The sequence below is a fragment of the Leptidea sinapis genome, chromosome 35 (genome assembly GCF_905404315.1).
Source record: "Leptidea sinapis chromosome 35, ilLepSina1.1, whole genome shotgun sequence".
NCBI lineage: Eukaryota > Metazoa > Arthropoda > Insecta > Lepidoptera > Pieridae > Leptidea > Leptidea sinapis.
Genome location: NC_066299.1, coordinates 9,541,307 through 9,562,997, shown reverse-complemented (window position 1 = coordinate 9,562,997; position 21,691 = coordinate 9,541,307). Strand labels below are relative to the sequence as shown.

Sequence of the window (21,691 nt, the reverse complement as noted above, 5' to 3'; positions counted from 1 at the left end):
ATAAAATTATAAACTAAATAAAAAAAAAAACACTAGATATAATATGCACTAAAAAGTAAAAAAATAATTGCGTATTTTTATACAATCAAATATTTAATATATTTCTAGTTACGGTTATTGTTATTTTTGGAATCGGTGTCCTTCCGCCGCGACCCGCTCTCGCCTCTCTTCTCCTCACGACTCAAGCACATCTCACCTATAAATATGTATGTAGTTACAAACCTATCTTGGATGACACCGACTCCAAAAATTACAATAATCGTAACTAGAATTAGATTAATTAATTAGATTGTATAAAAATAAGAATTATCAAAATCGGTTCACCTAGTCGAAAGGTTTGAGGTAACAAACATAAAAGAAACGAATTGAGAACCTCCTCCTGTTTTGAAGTCGGTTAAAAATTACATATTATTCGAGCAGTTGAGTCTTTTGGAACTAGAATAAAAAAATTGTCTAGTGCACTTGTTCAAGTATTTTTAACAATGGCACCAGAAAAATACTTATTATTTTTTTCTTTTGGTCAGTTATTTTATAAATCACAAAATTTAATTAAATTGAATACATTTCACCACAATTGATACATACTTTACTTCGTAGGTAAATTCCATTACACTTGAAATATGTAATTTTTTCAAACAACTCGTTCGGAAGGCAGATTTCCTTAGAGAAGAACGAGCAAGAAACTCTAAGGTTGCTCTTTTCAAGACAAAATGGTATTACAAGTTCTTACCTTCAATTAAATTTACAAATCATTTCAGTTACAATATATGCAAAGTGATAAATATACAACATAAATATTCAAACGTCAATATATAATGCCTTACACGAGTAAGTCAAAAAAATGTGAATTAATAAGTAAAAACATAGTTATTGAGTACATACATATAGTACAATACAATAGATATATCAATCCACACATACCGTAAATAAAATAAAGGCATTATGCGAGCATTTTATTAGATACTAGCTGACCCGGCAAACGTTGTTTTGCCGTATAAAGTATAATTCACTATATAAAATATTCCCTATATTATAGCCTGTACATCATTTTGTTCTATTGTCAATAGTTTTTGCAGCGCACGCAAAAATAGTTTTTCAATTTTACACCTTGTGTTACAAAATAGCAATTTTATTACGGATCCCTAATTTTGAAAAAAAAACATAAAAGTTTTTGCAGCGCACGCAAAAATAGTTTTTCGATTTTACACCTTGTGTTACAAAATAGCAATTTTATTACGGATCCCTAATTTTGATAAATGGACTACCCAACACTGAAAGAATCATTCAAATCGGACCAGTAGTACCAGAGATTAGCGCGTTCAAACAAACAAACAAACACTCCAGCTTTATAATATTATATTTATGATATTTAAAATAAACATGACGCAGATTTCCCGGCGAGAGGATCATCCAGCTACCACAAGTAGCGCCCGTTCACAAGCATGACGCATGGACCAACCATCGCCTCCCTCGACCATATTTTAGGGAAGGGAACAACCCGCCCCACGTCGTCGCCACAAGCAGTGGCATTAAGCGAGCATGACGATGACTGTCACGAGAACTCTACCAAATAACAAAAGATAACCTTCATCCACATAATATAGCAATACAGACAATATATATAGACAATTTTGTTTAAATTTACATGAAATAACCAAGAAATTACTCAAAGCCTGTCAAGTTATAATTTTATTTCATGCACAATAATAATTTGAATATCAGAATTAATATTTAAATGCACACAAAAAGTCAATTCACCGTTTTCTGAAGAACAAGGGGATATGGTTCTATTGTTATGTGGAGTTAAAAAATGTTGTTTGAAAGTATGTTGAGAACGCATTAGAGATAGTTATTTTTTATGAAAATAAGGGATGACACGAGCAGGACGTTCAGCTGATGGTAATTGATACGCGATGCCCATTACAATGAGGTGCTGCTCAGGATTTTTGAAAAACCCATAAATTCTGAGTTGCGCTCGTCACCTTGAGACATAAGATGTTAAGTCTCATTAGCCCAGTAATTTCACAAGCTACGGCGCCCTTCAGACCGAAACACAGTAATGTTTACACATTACTGCTTCATGGTAGAAATAGGCGCCGTTGTGGTACCCATAATCTAGCCGGCATCCTGTAAAAGGTGCCTCCCACTCCAACTCCCTCTGTTGTTTCCTCTTGATTCGAAATCTTCTCTCTTCTCTTCTCTATGTGCCACAGTATCTATCGACGGCACTTTAAACAGTACCAGCTGGGGATGAGCGATCAGCAACAGAGCTGCTAGCTCTGTTGCCGCATCTGGATCGTCTAGCGAATTAAAAATTTGCCTCCACGGGTAAGATATAAAAACAGCATCTCATACGAGTGATTACGGCGGAAAAATTATCGCCAGTTATTAAACAATATACATACAATAATAATGACAACAGGTCAGGTTTTACCAGTCGGGAGGCTGCTTTGCACAGGATGCCGCCGGCTAGATTATGTGTATCACAACTATTTTTCTGCCGTGAAGCAGTAATGTGTAAGCAGTATTGATTCCGTCTGAATAACGTAGCTAGTAGAATTACTGGGCAAATTAGACATTAACTTCTTATGTTTCAAGCTGACGAGCGAGTCAAGGAATAACTGAACGGTTACTTTATAAAAAAATAACTTTATTCAATAAACCCGATTTACAATGTTTACGGAGCTAAGACTAAACACAGAATACTTAATTTTACGGAAACTTACATTGTATAGCTTATTCTAACAAAGAGAGTCATATTTCTGTGGGAAAGTAATTTGGTACATCAGCAATCATTTCTGTGGGAAAGTAATTTGGTACATCAGCAATATTGTTTCCAGAAGGTTCTACACGTGTAAAGTAAATGTACCTACGACTTGTTGCTATGCTCTACTTTGGCTGACAAAGCATAAATCTATAGGGTTAGCACCCTTAACTCCTCCCCCCTTAAGAGAGAAATCAGCTGGAGACGAATCTTTTGGTTCCAGATGATTTCGACGTATCTGAAGGATATTCTTAAGCAACTTTAATTTAACAATTACAAAGGCTATTAAAAACACAAACATTATTACTATGATACTTATTGTCCATACACTTATATCCTGGGTCACTGAAATTTTATTTTTATCACCACTTTCACTATTGTATTTTGCACTATTGAGAATATCTTTGATGTCGTTAAGGTCTACACCGCGAAGGTCGACCTGGCTGTCTTCTATTCTGATTTCTTGTTGCAGCTCTGGCATCGTTACAGGATTTAGCAGCAATTTCACCTCGGGTGTCCTTGTTTCAGCTACTTTACTGATAATCTTGTCGCCGATTTGTGTTTCACAGCTTCCATTGGGAATTACCAAAAATGTTCCTTTTAGGTTGTATTTCCTGGCTTCCTCTTTGCAGGTCTCAGTAAGAATTACGTTTTTCTTGTGAAAAGTAACAATATTCTATTTGCTACTCGGTGAATTCTAAGGTCCTCTATTTGTACAACATTCTTATGGCGTGAAGAATAGTTTTTAAGAAGCATTATTTGTTCTATGCACGTAGTGTCAGCGTATTGCACGATGTTATCTTCCCTACAAAGTACTCGATCATTTTCTATTTGCTGGCATGGAGTTGACACGGGCCTGTATTTCAATCCATTCACTATGAGGTAAGGATAGTCGGGAATTATAACAGATGTTTTTAAAGAAATAGGATTATATATAGGTATCGGGATAATTTTGTAATAATTATATGTGATCGTGTCTAACAGGGGAACTTCCAACACAAAAACTAACTTATTATTATCAGAATACGATTTAAGAACTATAGTACTTTCTAATTTCATTAGGTTGTCTTTACCTACAGTATACACTAACCTATGATATTTTTCTATTTCTAATAATAAATTAAATAATTCTGTAGAATTGATTATAGATTGGTGAAGTATATGTATTTTACTAAAGGCTATTGCTGTTTCTATCTCTTGTATTACATTATAGATAGTTCGAAAGTTATTTAAGATTTGATAAAGAGTATTCATTTGACTGACTATATTATGCATTGTTGACTGATTATACTGCAATGTTCGTAGCTGCGAAGTTTTAATATTCAGTCGAAATAAGTTATGTTTTAAATCATCTGAAACATTAACAAGCTTATCAAAAGCCTTTTGCATAAGTGACAGTTTTCTTTCTACCGAATGTTCTCTGTCCTTGAGATGAGTAATCTCGGAATTATATCTAATAGCATCATCATTGTCTAAATTGCCTGAAATTAATTTAATAATAGAACCTAACGGGTTTATTAAGCCTCTTTTTACCCTTCACTGGGCATAATTTGTTTAAATCTTTCTTTTGTAAGTTGCATAAAAGATTCAATCTGTGAAGCTAATCCTACAAGTTCATTATGATACTCATTTTGCGAGTAAATCATATCTTTTAATCTAAAATACTGGTTTATATTAGTTTCTAAGTATTTAGCTAAAGATTCTAAATCTAACGTCTTAAAAATAGTCCACTGGCTATTCTGAATCACTGCTGTACTTATCCGTAACGGCGCTATTCCCGGATTCTGATTCATATCTTGCAGGTTTACGCTGCTTGCTGATTCCACTAGGACCAGGAGCGTCAAGACTGCTTGCCACCACCTATGGAGGGCGTTTTACGTTTTTTATTGCTACTTTTGTATTCCTTTTCCCTAATTTTACCGGTACAATATTCCTATCAATTTTCCCTATAACTTTGGCTTTTTCGTACCGTGGCATTTCCTTGCCTTTTCGATTCCTAGTTGTTTTCATGAAAACTTCGTTTCCTTCCTGTATCTCTGAAGGCTTTTCACCGCCTTTTTTCTCTACCACTTTACTTTTATTCTCTATAATCTTTTCGCTTACATATTCATATAATACCTTGAGTCTTTTCCTATGATCCTGAACTAATTTCTGTAATATATTTTTATCTCTATCTATATCAAACGCATTTCCTGATTCTGTATGTCCAAATACTATTTCAAAAGGTGTGAAATTCGTTACGCTATGAATAGTGTTGTTATATGCCATAATAGCATATGTCATTACTGATGCTGCATCTTGGTCGCTTTTTTCACATTTAGCTAACCTATAAATTTCAAGAATTGCCGAATGAAAACGTTCAACAATACCCATTGAATTGGGGTTGTTTGGTGTCCCTACATGCATTTCAATTTTGTAGAAGTTCAGTAATTCTTTAATTAGATTATTATTGAATTCAGTGCCGGGGTCGCTATTTATCTTTTTTGGGACTCCATAGATACTAAAGTACTTAATTAATGCTTTAACAATTTCCGGCGTACTTCTATTGGGTACATTAAATGCTTGTGCTATCTTACTAAACGCGTCCACTACAGTTAAATAATAATTATTTTCTATATACAAAAGATCCATAAAAACTTCTTCAAATGGCATACACTGTGTTTGAGTGAGTTGTATTGGGGGCTTAATGGGTTTTCTATCATATTTCATTTTCCTACACTGCTCGCATGCATTTATTATGGCAGAAATCATAACTTTCATGTTAGACCACCAATAGTGTCTTCTAAGCTTTGTGAATATTTCTCGTATACCCCGATGAACAGTTTTGCCCTCATGATATTTAATAACAATCTCTCTTTGCTCTTCTTCATTTGTTACATTAACTACTCTCTCTGTACATTCTATTAAATTTTGAGAGCCTTTTTTATATAAAGCTGTTACTACTTTATTAAAGATTTTCCTAAATATTTCCTCTTCGAAATAAATGAAATACTTTTGTTTAAAGTCTATATACTCTTTTAAAAACTGTTTAACTAAATGTTCATTATTAATAGCAGGCATGTGAACCTCAATTATTTTTTGGCTATTATTAGAAATGTCTTTTACACTGATGTCATTTTTATACCAAATGTGTATAAGTATTTGTCTAGGTTTGGTATCAATGGCTTCATTTAAAATTGGTATGCCTTCATGTTCCATATTCGTTATTGAGTGAGCAGTAGCTCTGTCATCTGATTCCGATATGTCTATGACAGGAATCTCTTTTCTATCTATACTCATCCTATCTGAGTCCGATTCTGATAAGCAAATTGTTACTTCACTTTCATTTTTATCTTCTAAAGTTCTAGTAGTTTCTTTATCATCTATATTAACTTGCATTGATTCATTGTCATTATCTAACATATTAACCTTTATTTCCCTAATTTGTCTACCATTTAAAATAACTACGATATTATTACTATCCGCTCTTAAGCTGTTTATTTTTACACGAGATAAAGCATCTGCATTTGAGTTCTGTGACCCTTTTTTATAATTAATTTCAAAATCATATTCCTCAAGTCTAAGGCGCCATCTAGTGAGTTTACTATTTGATTCGTTAAGTGAATAAAGCCAGGCTAAGGGCCTATGGTCTGTATAAATGTGGAACTTTTTACCCCACAGATACGGTCTGAAATGCTTTACTACCCAGATGACTGCTAAAAGTTCCTTCTCTATGGTGCTATACCTAGACTCTGTATCACTCAAAGTTCGGCTAGCATATGCCACAGGTTTGTCTGAGCCTATAGTGCCTTGTGAAAGTACTGCCCCGATTGCATAGTTTGATGCATCGGTGGTCAAAATAAAAGGCTTATTGAAATCTGGGAATTGTAATAATGGAGCATTTGTGAGAAGTTTTTTACAAGTTTCAAAGCTTTCTATATAACCAGCATTTAAATCGATACTTTTACCTTTTTTCAAACAGACTGTTAGCGGCCTTGTAATTTTCGCAAAGTCTTTAATAAATTTCCTATACTATCCTATAAGGCCAAGAAAACTTTTGATTTCCGTTGTGGTTTTCGGTATAGGATATTTTAGTACGGCTTCTATTTTATCATTATAAGGTTTTAAGCCCTCGCTAGTTATCGTGTGCCCTAAATATAACACTTCCTTACGTAAAAAAATTGATTTATCTAGTTGCACTTTTAAGTTGGTTTCGCGAAATCTTTTAAATACAGCCCTAAGTTTTTCGTTATGCTCTTGAATACTTTTAGCAAAGATTATTACGTCATCAAGGTATACGAGGCAATGAATACCTTGTAATCCCCTTAGAACGTTGTCCATTGCTCGCTGGAATGTAGCCGGTGCGGTTTTTAGGCCAAATGGCATTCTATTAAATTCGTAGTGACCAAAAGGGGTGCTAAATCCTGTCTTGGCTTTATCCTCATTTTCCACCTCTATTTGATGGTGTCCACTCGCTAAATTTAAAGTTGTGAAATATGTACTCTTGCCTAACATATCAAAAAGATCATTGATATTCGGAAGAGGGTATTTATCGTCAATAGTTATTTCATTAAGGCGTCTGTAGTCTATGACCATTCTCCATTTCTTTATGCCTGAATTATCTACTTTCTTGGGTACCAGATGAACTGGTGCACTCCAAGGTGAAAAAGACTTTTGAATCACGTTATCTTTGAGCATTTTCTCTACTTGTTTCCTAATTTCTGCTGTTTGTGTAGGCGGTAACCTATGGGCTTTAATATGTATTGGATCTTCATTTTTAGTCCTAATTTTGTGCTTTACCTCATTAGTAAAAGAAAGAGGTACGTCCTCACAATAAAAAATATCTTTAAATTCTTTGCAAATATTAATTACTGATTGTTTTTCCTCCTCATTCATATGATCTACTCTTAACTTTGATTGATTGAGATTATCTGTTAACAGTTGATCTATGTTATAATTAAACTTATCAGTAAAATTTAAATTTACCCTATCAACCTTAATGAAATAACTTCCATCATTTGGGCTTCCCGAGAGCTTGTGCAAGTGGACCTCCAGCTTCCTCACTGGGCGTAGCATACAGGTCGTTGTCGACGGATATTGCTCGAACCCGAAGCCCGTGAATGCTGGAGTGCCCCAAGGCTGTGTGCTATCTCCCACGCTGTTTCTTCTGCATATCAATGATATGTTGGACACCTCCAACATACATTGCTATGCGGACGACAGCACTGGTGATGCCGTATACACGGGCCATGCAGGTCTCTCTCGGGATCTCGTCGACCAGTGCCGGGAGAAACTTGTGTCTTCTATCGAGTCCTCTCTCGAGAAGGTCGCGGAATAGGGTAAATTGAACCTTGTCCAATTTAACCCCCAGAAGACTCAAGTTTGCGCGTTTACCACTAAAAAAAACCCCATTTGTCGTATCACCGCTCTTCGAGAACACTTCTCTTAAAGCCGCGCCTAGTATCGGAATACTGGGTCTCGAAATCTCGAGCGATTGCCAATTCCGTGGCCATCTGGAGGGCAAAGCCAAATTGGCTTCGAAGAAGTTGGGCGTCATCAATAGAGCACGGCAATACTTCAAGCCGGCCCACATTCTAGCGCTCTACAAAGTGCAGGTCCGGCCACACATGGAGTATTGCTGTCATCTCTGGTCTGGCGCACCCCAGTATCTGCTCGATCCATTTGACCGCGTGCATCGTAGAGCAGCTCAAATTGTCGGGGACTCAGTGCTCTGTGAACGGCTGGATCTCTTGGCGTTGCGTAGAGACGTCGCATCATTGTGTGTTCTACCGCATTTATCACGGGGAGTGTTCCGAAGAGCTGTTTAACCTGATTCCTGCCGCCGAATTCCACCTTCGCACGACACGCCACAAGTTAGGATTTCATCCAAACCATCTGGATGTGTGGCGGTCCTCCACAGTGCGGTTTTCAAGGAGCTTTCTCCCTCGTACTACAAAGCTATGGAATGAGCTTCCTTGTGCGGTGTTTCCGGGACAATACGACATGGGTACCTTCAAAAAAAGCGCGTACACCTTCCTTAAGGGCCGGCAACGCTCTTGTGATACCTCTGGTGTTGCAAGAGAATGTGGGCGGCGGTGATCACTTAACACCAGGTGACTCGTACGCTCGCTTGTCCTCCTATTCAATAAAAAAAAAAATCAAATTCTAAATTCGTTCCTGAGTACTGTTCGACTTTAAAAGAAGAAGTCACTGTTAATTCCATTTGCTCGGATCTGGAATTTTGAATAACAGTTGTCGCGTAACCATGTATACAGTTTACTAAAGCTGTTGGCATTCTAACACCTTCAGTAAATTCTGTGAAGTGTAATATGCCCTCACCATGTAACAAATTTACTGGAATTTTGACCCTTAATTCGCTACGTGGAGGTAACACATAAATTTCACGTATTGGTGGACTATAAATAATCGGTATGCAAGTGCCCTTTGTAAATAATTTTTTATTTTTCATATCGATATTTGCGTGAAGTTGAGTCAATAAATCACTACCAATTAAGCCGTCATACCTATCATCAACACAGTAAATATAAAATTTGTGCCATTCATCACTTTTAAATAATCTAGGTAAAGGTATAAACACTACTTCATTATGCTTACTACTAGCATGAGTACTAACTACTTCAAAATTTTCGTTTCGCTTGAAGTCGCAAAAATATTGATTCGCTAACTTTGGGCTTATAAACGAGCGTTGACTGCCGGTATCAATCATAAAGATAGCATTAATTTTTGGTATACGTATATGCGGGAGATTTAATATATTACAATTTAATTTTTTCCGTTCTCGTGTGTAGGGGACCTTATGTAAAAATTTCCTACTTGTTCATTATCATTAAAAGTACTTGGTAACACATTATTTTCATTATCATTATAATCGGTATAGTTTACACGTCTCGAACTAGCTGTTCTCATGGTTACATCGGTATTGCAACCTGATCCCGTCGCCGGCGTTGGCTGTACGTGTTGCGAGCCGCGACGACCGTTGTCAGCATTTTGCCGATGTGGGAACTGCGGCCTCGCTTGTTCCAATGTATTATAATTATTATAGGATGGATTATTTTGATTCAAAGGATTATTCTGGTTCCTATTATTGTTTCTTAATTGTAATGAATTATGTGGAGAAAAGTTATTACGGGACCTATTCCCATTTTCTGTTTGAAATGCATAATGTGGTGAATTATTACGATGAGGGGTGAAATTATTAATATACCGTTGCATTTTCGGCGAGTTATTGTATGTACTTGTCGATGCTTGTTGATTAAAATTATATTGGTGAATGTTTTGCCGTTGAAAGTTTTGATTAATTTGAGTGGACCTTGTTTGTTTTTGATCATAAACTTCTTGAAAATATTGTTCCTCTAGAACAGCTTTTAATGCGTCTTCTAATGTTGAGACATTTTTCAATCGCACTAACCTTACTAAATATTTCGGCAAATTAAACAAGAAAATTTTCATAGAAAGATCCGTGTATATATTTTGTTTAGATAACCTAACAGCTGCATCATCGACAGTTTCATTAATTCAAGGCAATCCTCCGTCCTTGGATCCCCAAAATGATCCTGTAATATTTGTTTTAATTCAACCCAAGTCTGTATTGATTCTCTTTCACCAATTAAGTTAGCTGCTTCCCCGCCTAATCTACTACTAATTGCATTAAAAAGATATTCATTTTGTACTTCAGTTCCTCTATATAAACTAATAATGTATTCTGTTTTGCGGATGAACAACGATAAGAGTCTTGTCTCTCCACTGAATACTGAATTATTTTCAAAACTTCCGAAGGTACAACTACGATTCCTTATTTATTAAATAAAATTCAAATACAAAATAAGTAACTAACGTGAGATTTTAATCACTTTATTAACTAAATTATATATGCAACGTGCTGGACGGGCTTTTTCTAATCCCTATTATTACACGAAACACATATAAAGATCACCAGGAAAATATAAAAGGAAATTTGACAGGATAGTGAAAAGATTTACTCACATAACCCGCTTCTCGGCTCTCCTTCTGTGATCAGTGATTCTGGTCAGCTTGCTCCGCGCCGTGTCTTCTCTTGACAAATTTATTTTTGGTTCGTTGACCCGATTAATCGTTAAAACGAACGTTAGGAGTCTGCTTTGTTGCCCGAAAATTTTTATTCGCGATGGCACAGAGGACCCAAACGACAAGATCACCGGCTGCGCCAGTCAAGGAATAACTGAATGGTTACTTTATAAAAAAATAACTTTATTCAATAAACCCGATTTACAATGTTTACGGAGCTAAGACTAAACACAGAATACTTAATATTACGGAAACTTACATTATATAGCTTATTCCAACAAAGAGAGTCATATTTCTGTGGGAAAGTAATTTGGTACATCAGCAATATTGTTTCCAGAAGGTTCTACACGTGTAAAGTAAATGTACCTACGACTTGTTGCTATGCTCTACTTTGGCTGACAAAGCATAAATCTATAGGGTTAGCACCCTTAACTAGCGCGATTGTAGTTCAGTTCAGACTTTTAGGAGTTTTTCAAGAATCCTGAGCGGCACTGCATTGTTATGGGTAGCTTGTAGGTTGTATAGGTTACGTATCAATTACCAACAGCTGAACGTCATGCTCGTCTCATATTAGTCATAAAAAAGGACACAGAAGTCCTTAATAGCTTCTGCAAGGAACAAAAGAGTTCGTAACAATCAGTTTTCCACAATATCAAGTGAAGAAAAACAAAGGAAACAAATTGTAAAATTAGTTTTAATTGTACCCTAATAATATACCCATATTATTTAAACAGAGTAACATATAAATTTCTTTGTAATTAATTTCTTGGCAATAGCTTAATCTTCACACCATTTTCAGATCTTAGTATAAGTTCAGCGCAAAGTTGAGGCTCCATATCAACGGGCAGCACTTTAAATTTTTTCACGATCCCTGACAAAATCACTTTTAATTCCATCATGGCAAATCTTTGACCTGCAAAATAGATAAGGTTATTAGGATAAGTGCTACATGTAACATAATATATTCCTATAATTATTAGTTACTACGTCTACGTTGGTCGAGGGAGGCGATGGCTGGTCCATGCGTCATGCTCGGGTGCTACTCGTGGTGGCTGGATGATCTTGTTACCGGGAGGTCTGCTTGATGTGTTTTTTATTATTATTATTTCTTTTAAAGTTAAAGTTATTATATATTTTAATTTATGAAATGCTCACATAAAATGCTCACATAACGCTATTCAAGTCATTCTGTCAGAGCTTTTACACGTGCAGTCTGTGGGTTGACTATACCCAAAAATCTATTAATGCTCTCCGTGTCCAATATAATAACTTCTTCAGGATAATGTTGGGACTGCCTCAGTATTGTAGCGCGTCCGGTATGTTTGTGGAGAACCGTGTCGATGGTTTTTCCGCAATCATACGGAAAAGAATCGCCTCCGTCAAAAATAGGTTGGAGAGGAGTCCCAATATTATTTTGAAGGTGATAGCCGACAGACAGGACAGCGCATTCAAAGCGCACTGGATGTCTGGGTTAGTTTGTAAGTTTATTAATTATATCAACTAATATAGAATAAGCTTGTTACTAACATATATGTAATTTATTATTGTATTCCTAACATAGGTTAAGACTATTTCACTAACATTTATATATGGACCTTTTGTTGTCTTAAATAAATAAATAAATAGTAAAAAAATAGTAAATAGTAAAATAATGCCTCTATTTATTTACGGTATGTGTGGATTGATGCATCTACAATACTCAATAACTCTTGTATTTATAAATATTAATTTACTTTTTTTTCTTTGACTTACTCGTGTAAGCCTTTCAGTTTTTGACATTTGAGTATTTTTGTTGCGTCACTTTGCATGTATTGTAATTGAAGTAAAACAATTAAATGTAAATCTTGTCTTAAAAGAGTGGCAATGAGTTTCTTTCTACTTCTTCTCATTAGCTCAATCCTTTACGAAGTAGCGGTAAATTCAATAAGAATAAAATTTTCTTTTTTTTTGACTTTCATAAGTGTCACTTCCGTGACCTACATGAATAAAGTGTTTATGAATTTGAATTTACCAAATTAGTACTGAATATATTATTGGTCGAGAAATAGAAAGGATGTATGAACAGCTCTTTGCAGTTTGGAACTTATGACGGCTACTATAAAAATTAAGGCTTTAGTAAGTAAGTGACGACCACTTGAGAATGAAATAAGGAAACACAAGTGAACATAATTGGTCGTAGTTCCAGAAAAACGTTCCAAACCACAATCATGTCGAAATTGAGTTAAGAACAAAAAACTGGTCACTTGATTCATAATAACGGACTGACAAAAATGCCAACCCTACTGTCACTCTTTAAATGACATCATGACTTAGTAGTCCAACCCACGTGTATGGAATACACTCATATATTGTAATATAGGTACTTTAAACACGATTTCCTTAAAATGTGATGTTTGTGGCATGGAAGGTTTTTCAGGAACTACGTCAAATTAAGACTACATTTTGAACACTGAATATGATTTTTCTATAGATTTAGATTGATTAAAATGCTTTCACTGGCAAATATGATATTATAATAATTCACTTCTCTTTGCAGCTGTTGTAAGAAAAACTGTTTTTCTTTAAAATACTTATTTTAAAGAATTTTTTAATAAAAATTATTAAATGTGTAAGTAATTATTTCGGCGGAAATACTGTAAGGTACGAATGTTTAAATTTAAGTTGTAAGGTTACATCGAATGAGTCTTCTTACCAATGCAATTTCTTTGCCCAGCACTGAACGCTAGCCACGAAAAAGCATTGTTTGAAGTTTTAGAAACTGATGAATCAAATCTCTCAGGTCTGAATTTCAAGGGATCGTCGTATAAATCTGGGCTTCTTTGCATATGAATAATATCCACAATCAGTGCTGTTCCTTTCCTAATTTTCAATCCACCTAGATCTGAAATAAGATCTTGATTAATACAAAATTCATTGCTTACATATACGCGAATATGGAAATATGTTTCTTGCCGCATCTTCTAATTTGAGCTCATCTTTTCCGACTGTGGTTCTCTGAATTCAGAAACTGATTTTTCATGATACATTAGAAATAGTGACACGGCTAAAATATACATATTATACGCCCCACATACAATGCTATCTTTCAAACTTGAAATTCCTACAAATTACAGGTATCCAAGAATCCTGAGCTGCTAGCGACGTCGCGCTTGAACTCATCACCTTTCAGAGAAAAGATCTTAAATCTCAGTAGCACAGTAATTTCATTAGCTACGACATAATTCAAACAAATAAAAAATAAAAAGATGGTGAACAAGCTCATGCTTGGCGACAGAAACAGGCGCCACATTTGTAGATGCCTGGTAATGTCTGATCCGTGCCACCTATGTAACCATCATTCGGCAACAATATACGTATTATTTATTTATTAGGATTAGAAGTCAGTATTATACATTCTATGCAAAAAAAAACGGGCGGTCTTAATTCTTACCGTCCGTTTAGAAAATTCAATACCAAAGAGGTTTTAATCATTTGAGTCTATTACTGGCACATTTATGAACACTTGTGGTGCATAAAAAATGATTATTCCAAATTAAAACTTTAGACATAGTTGGTCTTTAACAAAACTTTCGTATTAACTCTAAATCATTTTTAGATATTTATTGTCGAATTATCCTATTTCCTTGATATTTTTAAGTCTCGATACCATTTATTAGCGGTCTCTAAAACGGGTGATCGAACGGTGAAGTCAATGTTATGTGTCCCAGAGGCTAAATGTGAATCGTTCGACTATCCAGAGGACTTGGCAACGACATCAAGAGACTGGTTCCTTCAGTAGAAGGCCTGGGTCTGGAAGAAAACCACGCACAGAAGCTCGAGATGACCGCTTCCTGGTGAATCAAGCATTAAGAAATCGCAAATCTTAAGTCGACCACAAAAATACTCTAGAGCTCACTCCCTCTATCGTATTTTAGAGGTGTGCAAAACACCTTATGGACTGTCAGGAGGAGGCTTCTCGCTGCCAATATATGCAGTCGCCGTCCAGCCGGTGGTCATAAATTACGAAATTGTGCAACGAGGACTCAAGAGGAGTGAGGTAGAGAATTATTTTCGGATGAAGCCAGAAAGAAGATCACTATAAGTGATATTAGATATATGTATATTGAAAATATATTAGGGTGAGGACCATCGGCAAGTACTGCGAAGGCAAGGAGAACGTTTCGCAGAAGATTGCTTTGTAGAAGTAAGCAAGTTAAGTACTATTATGGTGGAGGCTCAGTTATATTTTGGTTATTTGTTTAGCGATTAATGTATTGGGCCGTAAGGTGTTAGTAGAAAAAAAGTTCATAGAAAACGGCACTTTGAATGCACACCGGTACATATCAGAAGTCCTAATTCATTACGTACAACTCGGAAAGAAAAATATTTTTGCGATGAAAACACTCGCGCTTACCGTTGTCGCGATGTGGAAGCGTATATTCAAGAATTAGGGATTCTTCGTTTGGATTGGCCAGCTCGAAGACCTGACCTCAATCCCATAGAGCATACAAAAAAAAATCACAAACAAGTAAACATCTAAATAATTACTGTAAAATGAAATAGAAAAACGTCACGAAACATTAAGAAAAATAAATTTCGTCACGAGCTTTTAAGAATAAATTACGAATAATGACACAATGACTAATATTCAAACATAAATTGTGCAGAGTGACGCCCTAACTCGTCAACGGTTGCAGCTGAATTGTGTCGACGTCAGGGAGACATCGCTCTTTATAGACGTCTTCATCCTGTCCAGCTGTCACTGTTAACCCAATATTATGCGACCAATAGGTCTTAACAGAAATTATATAAAATATATATTACATACCAGCATCTTTTGTTGTTAATCTTTCTATTAGGGGCACTGGCGGAAACAATCGTAAGGATTCTTTTATAACCATCTCTAAATATTTCATCTGTTGTAAATCGCTAGAACATATTATAATCAATTACTGTGTTATATAATGCAAAGCTAATAGAAGTAGGTAAGTAATAAAATATTTACATATAAGATGGATCCTTACTAAGGTCAGTTAATATTGCTATCTGTTCTTCAAATATTTTTTCTTGGATTGATTGTTCTTTTGATAAACAGAACAATGCGTATACTACGCCAGCTGTGGTAGTATCGTGACCCTAAAACCAACGGAACATATGTGATAGTTTGTATCTTACAGACTAGAAATAAATTTATTCAAACAAAACAAATCTTATAACTAGATTTACAAAAACATTAGATTAGATTAAATTAAAACTATCATTACGGGGAAGCGTACCAAGAATACTGGCAGCATTTCCACGTTGGATAGCTAAGCTGATCCGTTGACCGAAATAGCTGTTAGTGCTTGAGATGCCAGTAGCCCTATTGAAGCGAGAGGATAATACTTTGTACATTCTCCGCACCTCTGGGCCTCATGGGTTAAGTGTCTCAACACCAAACGGCACAAAGATGTAAGACTTGCAGAGACCGACATATTTGTGACGGTTGCTGTCTTCGGCAGTCGAAGTAGTAGCCCCAGCACCAGCTGACATAACTTGGACATGATAAGGAGCCAGAATGTCGACCCAAGTCGCGTCCCACACCAGCGCTCTTCCCCGTGCCCATGCAATGTGTATTTTGATATAAATGTGTATTTTGATGACCCCATATATACAGACATCAAAAAAGTCTAAGCAACATGTACTTATTTAAATTTTAGGTTGGTTTTTCACATTATAACGTTGTATTTTATTTTTAAAATAATATTTTTAGGGTCCTATAATGTAAAAATAACAACTGTTGTCTTTATAAGTTCTTTTAATAACAGAAATTAACAATATTAGAATATACTGCAGAAACTAAGGTACATAAGCAACTAAACATTTTTTTAACAAAATGAAATTTCTAAAGAAGCTGAATTTATTGTGAAGGAATAGGATAATTTATTACAAAATATAGCCCCCTCTGCTATTCAGAACTTGTCGGCAACGATTATTCATTGAATTATACTGTTTATATCATTTTGCGGTATTCGCTCCCAATGGAATTGTAGCAAATCCTTCAGCTGTTGGGCTGTTGTCACTCCGTCCAAGTCCTTCAAAACACGTCTTTGGAGCATGCGTGCTCGATGGGGTTGATGCTCATGCATTAACGTAAAATCGGAGCCAAATGTTTGTGGAAATGGATGGACATAAGGTCTGAGAATATCCTTAACGTAATTTTCAGCGTTCATGTTTCCATTTACAAAAACGAGCTCAGTTCGCCTGTTCTTTATAATTCCCGCCCATAGAATAGCTGTTGAGCCGCTGTATGGGTGAAGTTCCTGTATGGGTGAACTTCCTGAATGCACCTGTGCAGTATTTCCAGTCCGATGGTACACTAGCACCCTTCTTGTATCAGGCCTAAACCCGAATCGCGACTCATGGGAAAACATAATTTTATCCCATTGTTCCTGGGTCCATGTTCTGCGTTCTCTATACCATTCATTTCGACGAGAGCAATTCCCGTGACGTATCGGTGGTTACCTAATTGGGCGTAGGCCGTACTCATGCAGTCCATTTCGCACATTTTGGGGACTTACATCAACACCACTTGAATTTTGTAGCCTCAAACTTATCTCTCAAGCGGTTAACATCGGCTGGCGTCTTTCAGTCAATTGTATGTGCCGGTCTTGCCGAGTGGTTGTACTCTTTTTACGGCCTGAATGCTGTTCAGCGGATTCCTGTATTTCCATTGTAGCGCTGCCAAAGACAACAAATAACACTTCTATGAATGCCAAAATGCCGAGATACCTGAGATTGATTACTTCCCGCTTGCAACATCCCTACAGCTCTTTGCATTTCATTTGCCGTCAAATGACATCACTCCATGACTTAAAGAATATCTAACAATTCAATTTTGTAGCGACAAAATTGAATTTTTTTAATTTAAATGTTTGGTAAAACTATAAAATCAAGCCTAAACGTAGCAATAAAAACGCACTTAAATTCAAACAAATTTCCTTTCATTTAATTTTATAAAAAAGAAAACAAAACATAATCGATTTTTTTTTTTACATCTAGCTAGTATATCATCAATAACAAAAAAGTTTTCATACCTATGCACTTTGAGTGAATAAAGACTTAGAAATTAATTAATATAAATGGTAAATTTCTAATATCATGCATGTTGCTTAGACTTTTTTGATGTGTTTGCAAAGTATGTTTTATTTCCCTGCACAATGGCATTTTCATTATGATCTGCTTACATATTATGCAGAATTAAAACGTATTATATAGAAAACTTAGTATAGGGAGTAACAGAAGTTTTTTTCACGGAAGAGGAGATGTGATATCATAATTTGTGGCGTAACGTGCGAAGGTGGAATTCGGCGGCAGGAATCAGGTGAAACAGCTCTTCGGAACACTCCCCGTGATAATTGCGGTAGCTGGTAGAAGACACAAAATGAAGACGTCTCTACGCAACGCCAAGTGATCCAGCCGTTCACAAAGCACTATATAGGTCCCCGTCAAATCAAGTAGCTCTGCGTTGCACGCGGTCCAATGGTTCGTGTTGATACTGGGGTTAGTAAGAGCAGATATGATAGCCATACTCCATATGTGGCCGGATCTGCGCTATGTAGACCGCTAGAGTAACTACTATACTGAAAGGTTCGATTACTATTGGTGAAATATTTTTCAATTTCATCTCATTCAGTTTCAGAGGTTATGACAATCAAAAATACTTTACATTTTTTCTTTTTTAATTATTAGCTGTATAATATGTCTTACCTCAAACATAAATGTATCAACTTCTTCACGGATATGCTCATCTTCAATCCTTGTGCCATTAATCTCAGACAGAAGTAACAGATCAAGAAATGCATGTTTATTTTTGATTCCTAGAAGAGACACATAATCAGTTAGTTTTTTAAGAAGTTGTTTCAAAATGGGCCACATCTTTGTACTTTTACTAGATTTAGCATGAGATTACGAACAAAACTGATGATTTTTATTTGTTTAATAGAATATTAACAATTCTAAGAATTGTTTGATATTTGTCCTATATGTCGTGTTAAAATTCAATCATTGAATTATTGACAGTCGCAACTGAATACAAATTAACGCCAACATTTGAATCATTGCAAATGCCGCCTTGATATATTTCAATATTAAAAAAAAAATAACACAAGAACTAGGTGTATTTTAGTGGAATTTCGGGTCATTTATATACAATTCCATGGTTTTTCTTGCATAGCTGAGGTCGCAGCCCATAATATTCTGAAATAAAATTTTTAGGGATTCGTACGATTACTACGATTTCGCTATGTGTGCGTTCGTACGTCCATCTGTAACTAATGTATAATGGTGATAAGCTGTATAAGTTTAACAATAAAACATAGATTTAAAAAAAATACTGGCACTGACTGTCTTTATTTTATTACCGATTAAGAATAGTTTTTTTCTGTTGCATGACGCCGCCGATTGGAACGGACCGTTTGAAGGCACGGATTGATATGACAGTAAATATGAAAAAATAATAATGGAACCATCGAAATTCAATTTATTTCGCTTGATCAGGCTGATTGGACCGGTGTAGTCTGACTATTTGTGGATTTTGTATTTTCAGATATCAGCGATTTGGGTACATTTTGCACCAAAATTTTAGCTCTGGCAGATTGCGTAGACGATTCAAAAAAGGGGCAGAATTTGGCAAATTTTAATTTAATTTAAAGAAAATATATATAAAATGTTAAATAAAGCTATTAATCAAATACTGCAATGACATTCTATACATATGGACATATCATTCGCAGTCTGGTAGCGGAACGGCAAAAGTGTGCTTAAAGACAATGTAAGACCACTTTTCTCCTTAGTCGTGAGTCAACTGTGTGTCAATCATTAAGTCGAATTGTGCAAGCGTAAATAATTTAGTTAAAGTAATATTTTTTCATTAAATATGGTATAATTATTGACAGGTATTCACATCACATAAAAGGACGCGACAAGCACACACTCAGAAATTTTATCAATGGAGTCACCCATTTTAATATTTTTTTTTTTAAAGGCCTAGTGAACAATAATAGCAATATTGTATTTTGTGTATGGAAATCATTGTCGATTTAAAGGCCCTCATAACTATATTATATTTTGTGCACAGAAAGTCATTGCCAATGAATATGAACGGCTTCCAAGAAAGTGAACAATTACAAACTAGTGCTATTTACACGGTATCATTCAGTCGTATCGCTAGTGATAATTGGTAAGTTTATTAACACCGTAAATCTGTAAAAGCTAATTTTTTCAGCTTATCCGTACACGAGATAGTGAAAGAGAATTGGCGCTAGTTGGTAGCAAGAGAGAGAGTAGTGAAATTTTTACAAACCAAATAAGTCGATCGGCATTTGCTCAAATCAATTCCTCGAGGTTCATTTATATTTCAATACTAAAGGACTTAAGTGTTTTAAAGTTCATGCTGAAAAAGTATGATAAAACTTTTCTTACATTATAAGTCTTTCAAAATTCAATATATTTAGTCATCAATTTGGCACACACAAAAATCCAAATTAGCCATATTTATAATTTGATAAAAGCTGTCATACAAAAATAAGTTGATGTCCGTTTACACAACATATTATGCCAAAAAAGATGTCTAAGTATAAAAGACTAATTTCAACAAAATATTAAATTTATTTCAGGGAACTTAACATTTTAATAACCAGTTTACCGAATTATTATACGCAAACAAAAATATTATATTTGATTGATTGTTTCTCTCATTATAGGTTACCTTAACTAATTAGATCCTAATCCATTTGGAACGTTAAGGAGTAATAAATAAACACTCACACCAATAAATAAACATACAAACTTTCGCCTATGTAATATGAGTGTGATTTGTGATTAAAAACGTAAAAAACCTCAGACGGAACAAATCTTGATCATAGAATAGGGACAGACTGATAAATGTAAAACTTATAGTAACCCTCTTTTTCGTCAGGGCTACAAAAAATACCTTACTTCTATTCCACTGATATCACTGCCCAAATCGGGTTCTAAATTCAAAAGACCGCAGCTTAAACACAGACTAGTAAAAAAGAAGGACTCCGCAATTTAGGATAGAATCTGCGGATATTAGCAAGTGAAGCACCTTTATGCTAGTGTGTGCGGTTACGGGATATACCAGTTACACAATTTTTTCTCCCTTAAATAATCATATATCCACAAATACATTTATAGTATTGTTTTTACACTTTTCCACAACGCACGACGGCATTTTAAAAATATTTTATTGCGACTCAAACTGATCTGTCACAGACGATGGCGACAGACGAAGTGTATGCGTGGGGCTATGTATTTAAACGTTTACCGGCTTATTTTTGTGCCTCACTGCTATTTAAGGTGACACGGAGTCCTTCTTTTTTACTCGTCCGTGAACTTAAACTGAAAAATGTTTACATTGCTGCCTATTGACCAATTAACGCAGAAATGTGTCGATATATCAGTCGAAGCTTATTATGGTGTCATTTGCAGCATGATCCATATTTCAGCTTTGTAATTGTATGACGTGAATTGTCTATATGTATAGAACATCCTCGAAATACTGCAAGAGATTTATAAAAACACTAGCTCCTGCCCGCGACTTCGTCCGCGTGGAACTCGTTTATATCGTAGATCTTTACAACGATGATACGACTCGCTTGACAGACTCTAGCAGGCAGGTAAATGAATAAGGTTTATTCGCTATTTTCGCTATGGTGGTAGAATTGTGCTACCAATAAAGTGATATTACAAATTACAATGCATTATTGTAAATGCATGATATTATTGTTGTTTAAACAACAATATTGTTATTGTTGTTGCATTAGCTATAGTACTTTCTTATAAACTACATTAGTGGTTCTGCCTTGAGGTGCTAGTATGACCAAACTGCTTGGTGTACTTACT

The 21,691-nt window shown here is 35.4% G+C and overlaps 1 protein-coding gene across 3 annotated transcripts in view; it reads right to left on the bottom strand.

Moving 5' to 3' along the window:
* Positions 1 to 11,483: 11,483 nt before the first annotated feature.
* Positions 11,484 to 21,691, bottom strand: part of LOC126975210 (cytochrome P450 4C1-like) — a 38,838-nt gene continuing 28,630 nt past the window's right edge. The window contains exons 7-11 of one of the 3 annotated variants that reach the window (XM_050822996.1): positions 18,536 to 18,645; positions 15,792 to 15,922; positions 15,615 to 15,715; positions 13,500 to 13,688; positions 11,484 to 11,720 (exon numbers count right to left, since the gene is read on the bottom strand). In XM_050822996.1, coding sequence (XP_050678953.1) covers positions 11,566 to 11,720; positions 13,500 to 13,688; positions 15,615 to 15,715; positions 15,792 to 15,922; positions 18,536 to 18,645 — 686 coding nt within the window. In that variant the 3' untranslated portion in view covers positions 11,484 to 11,565. Of the gene's footprint in view, positions 11,721 to 13,499; positions 13,689 to 15,614; positions 15,739 to 15,791; positions 15,923 to 18,535; positions 18,646 to 21,691 lie in introns of those variants that run through there. The other 2 variants (XR_007731671.1, XM_050822997.1) reach the window with 2 other exon arrangements.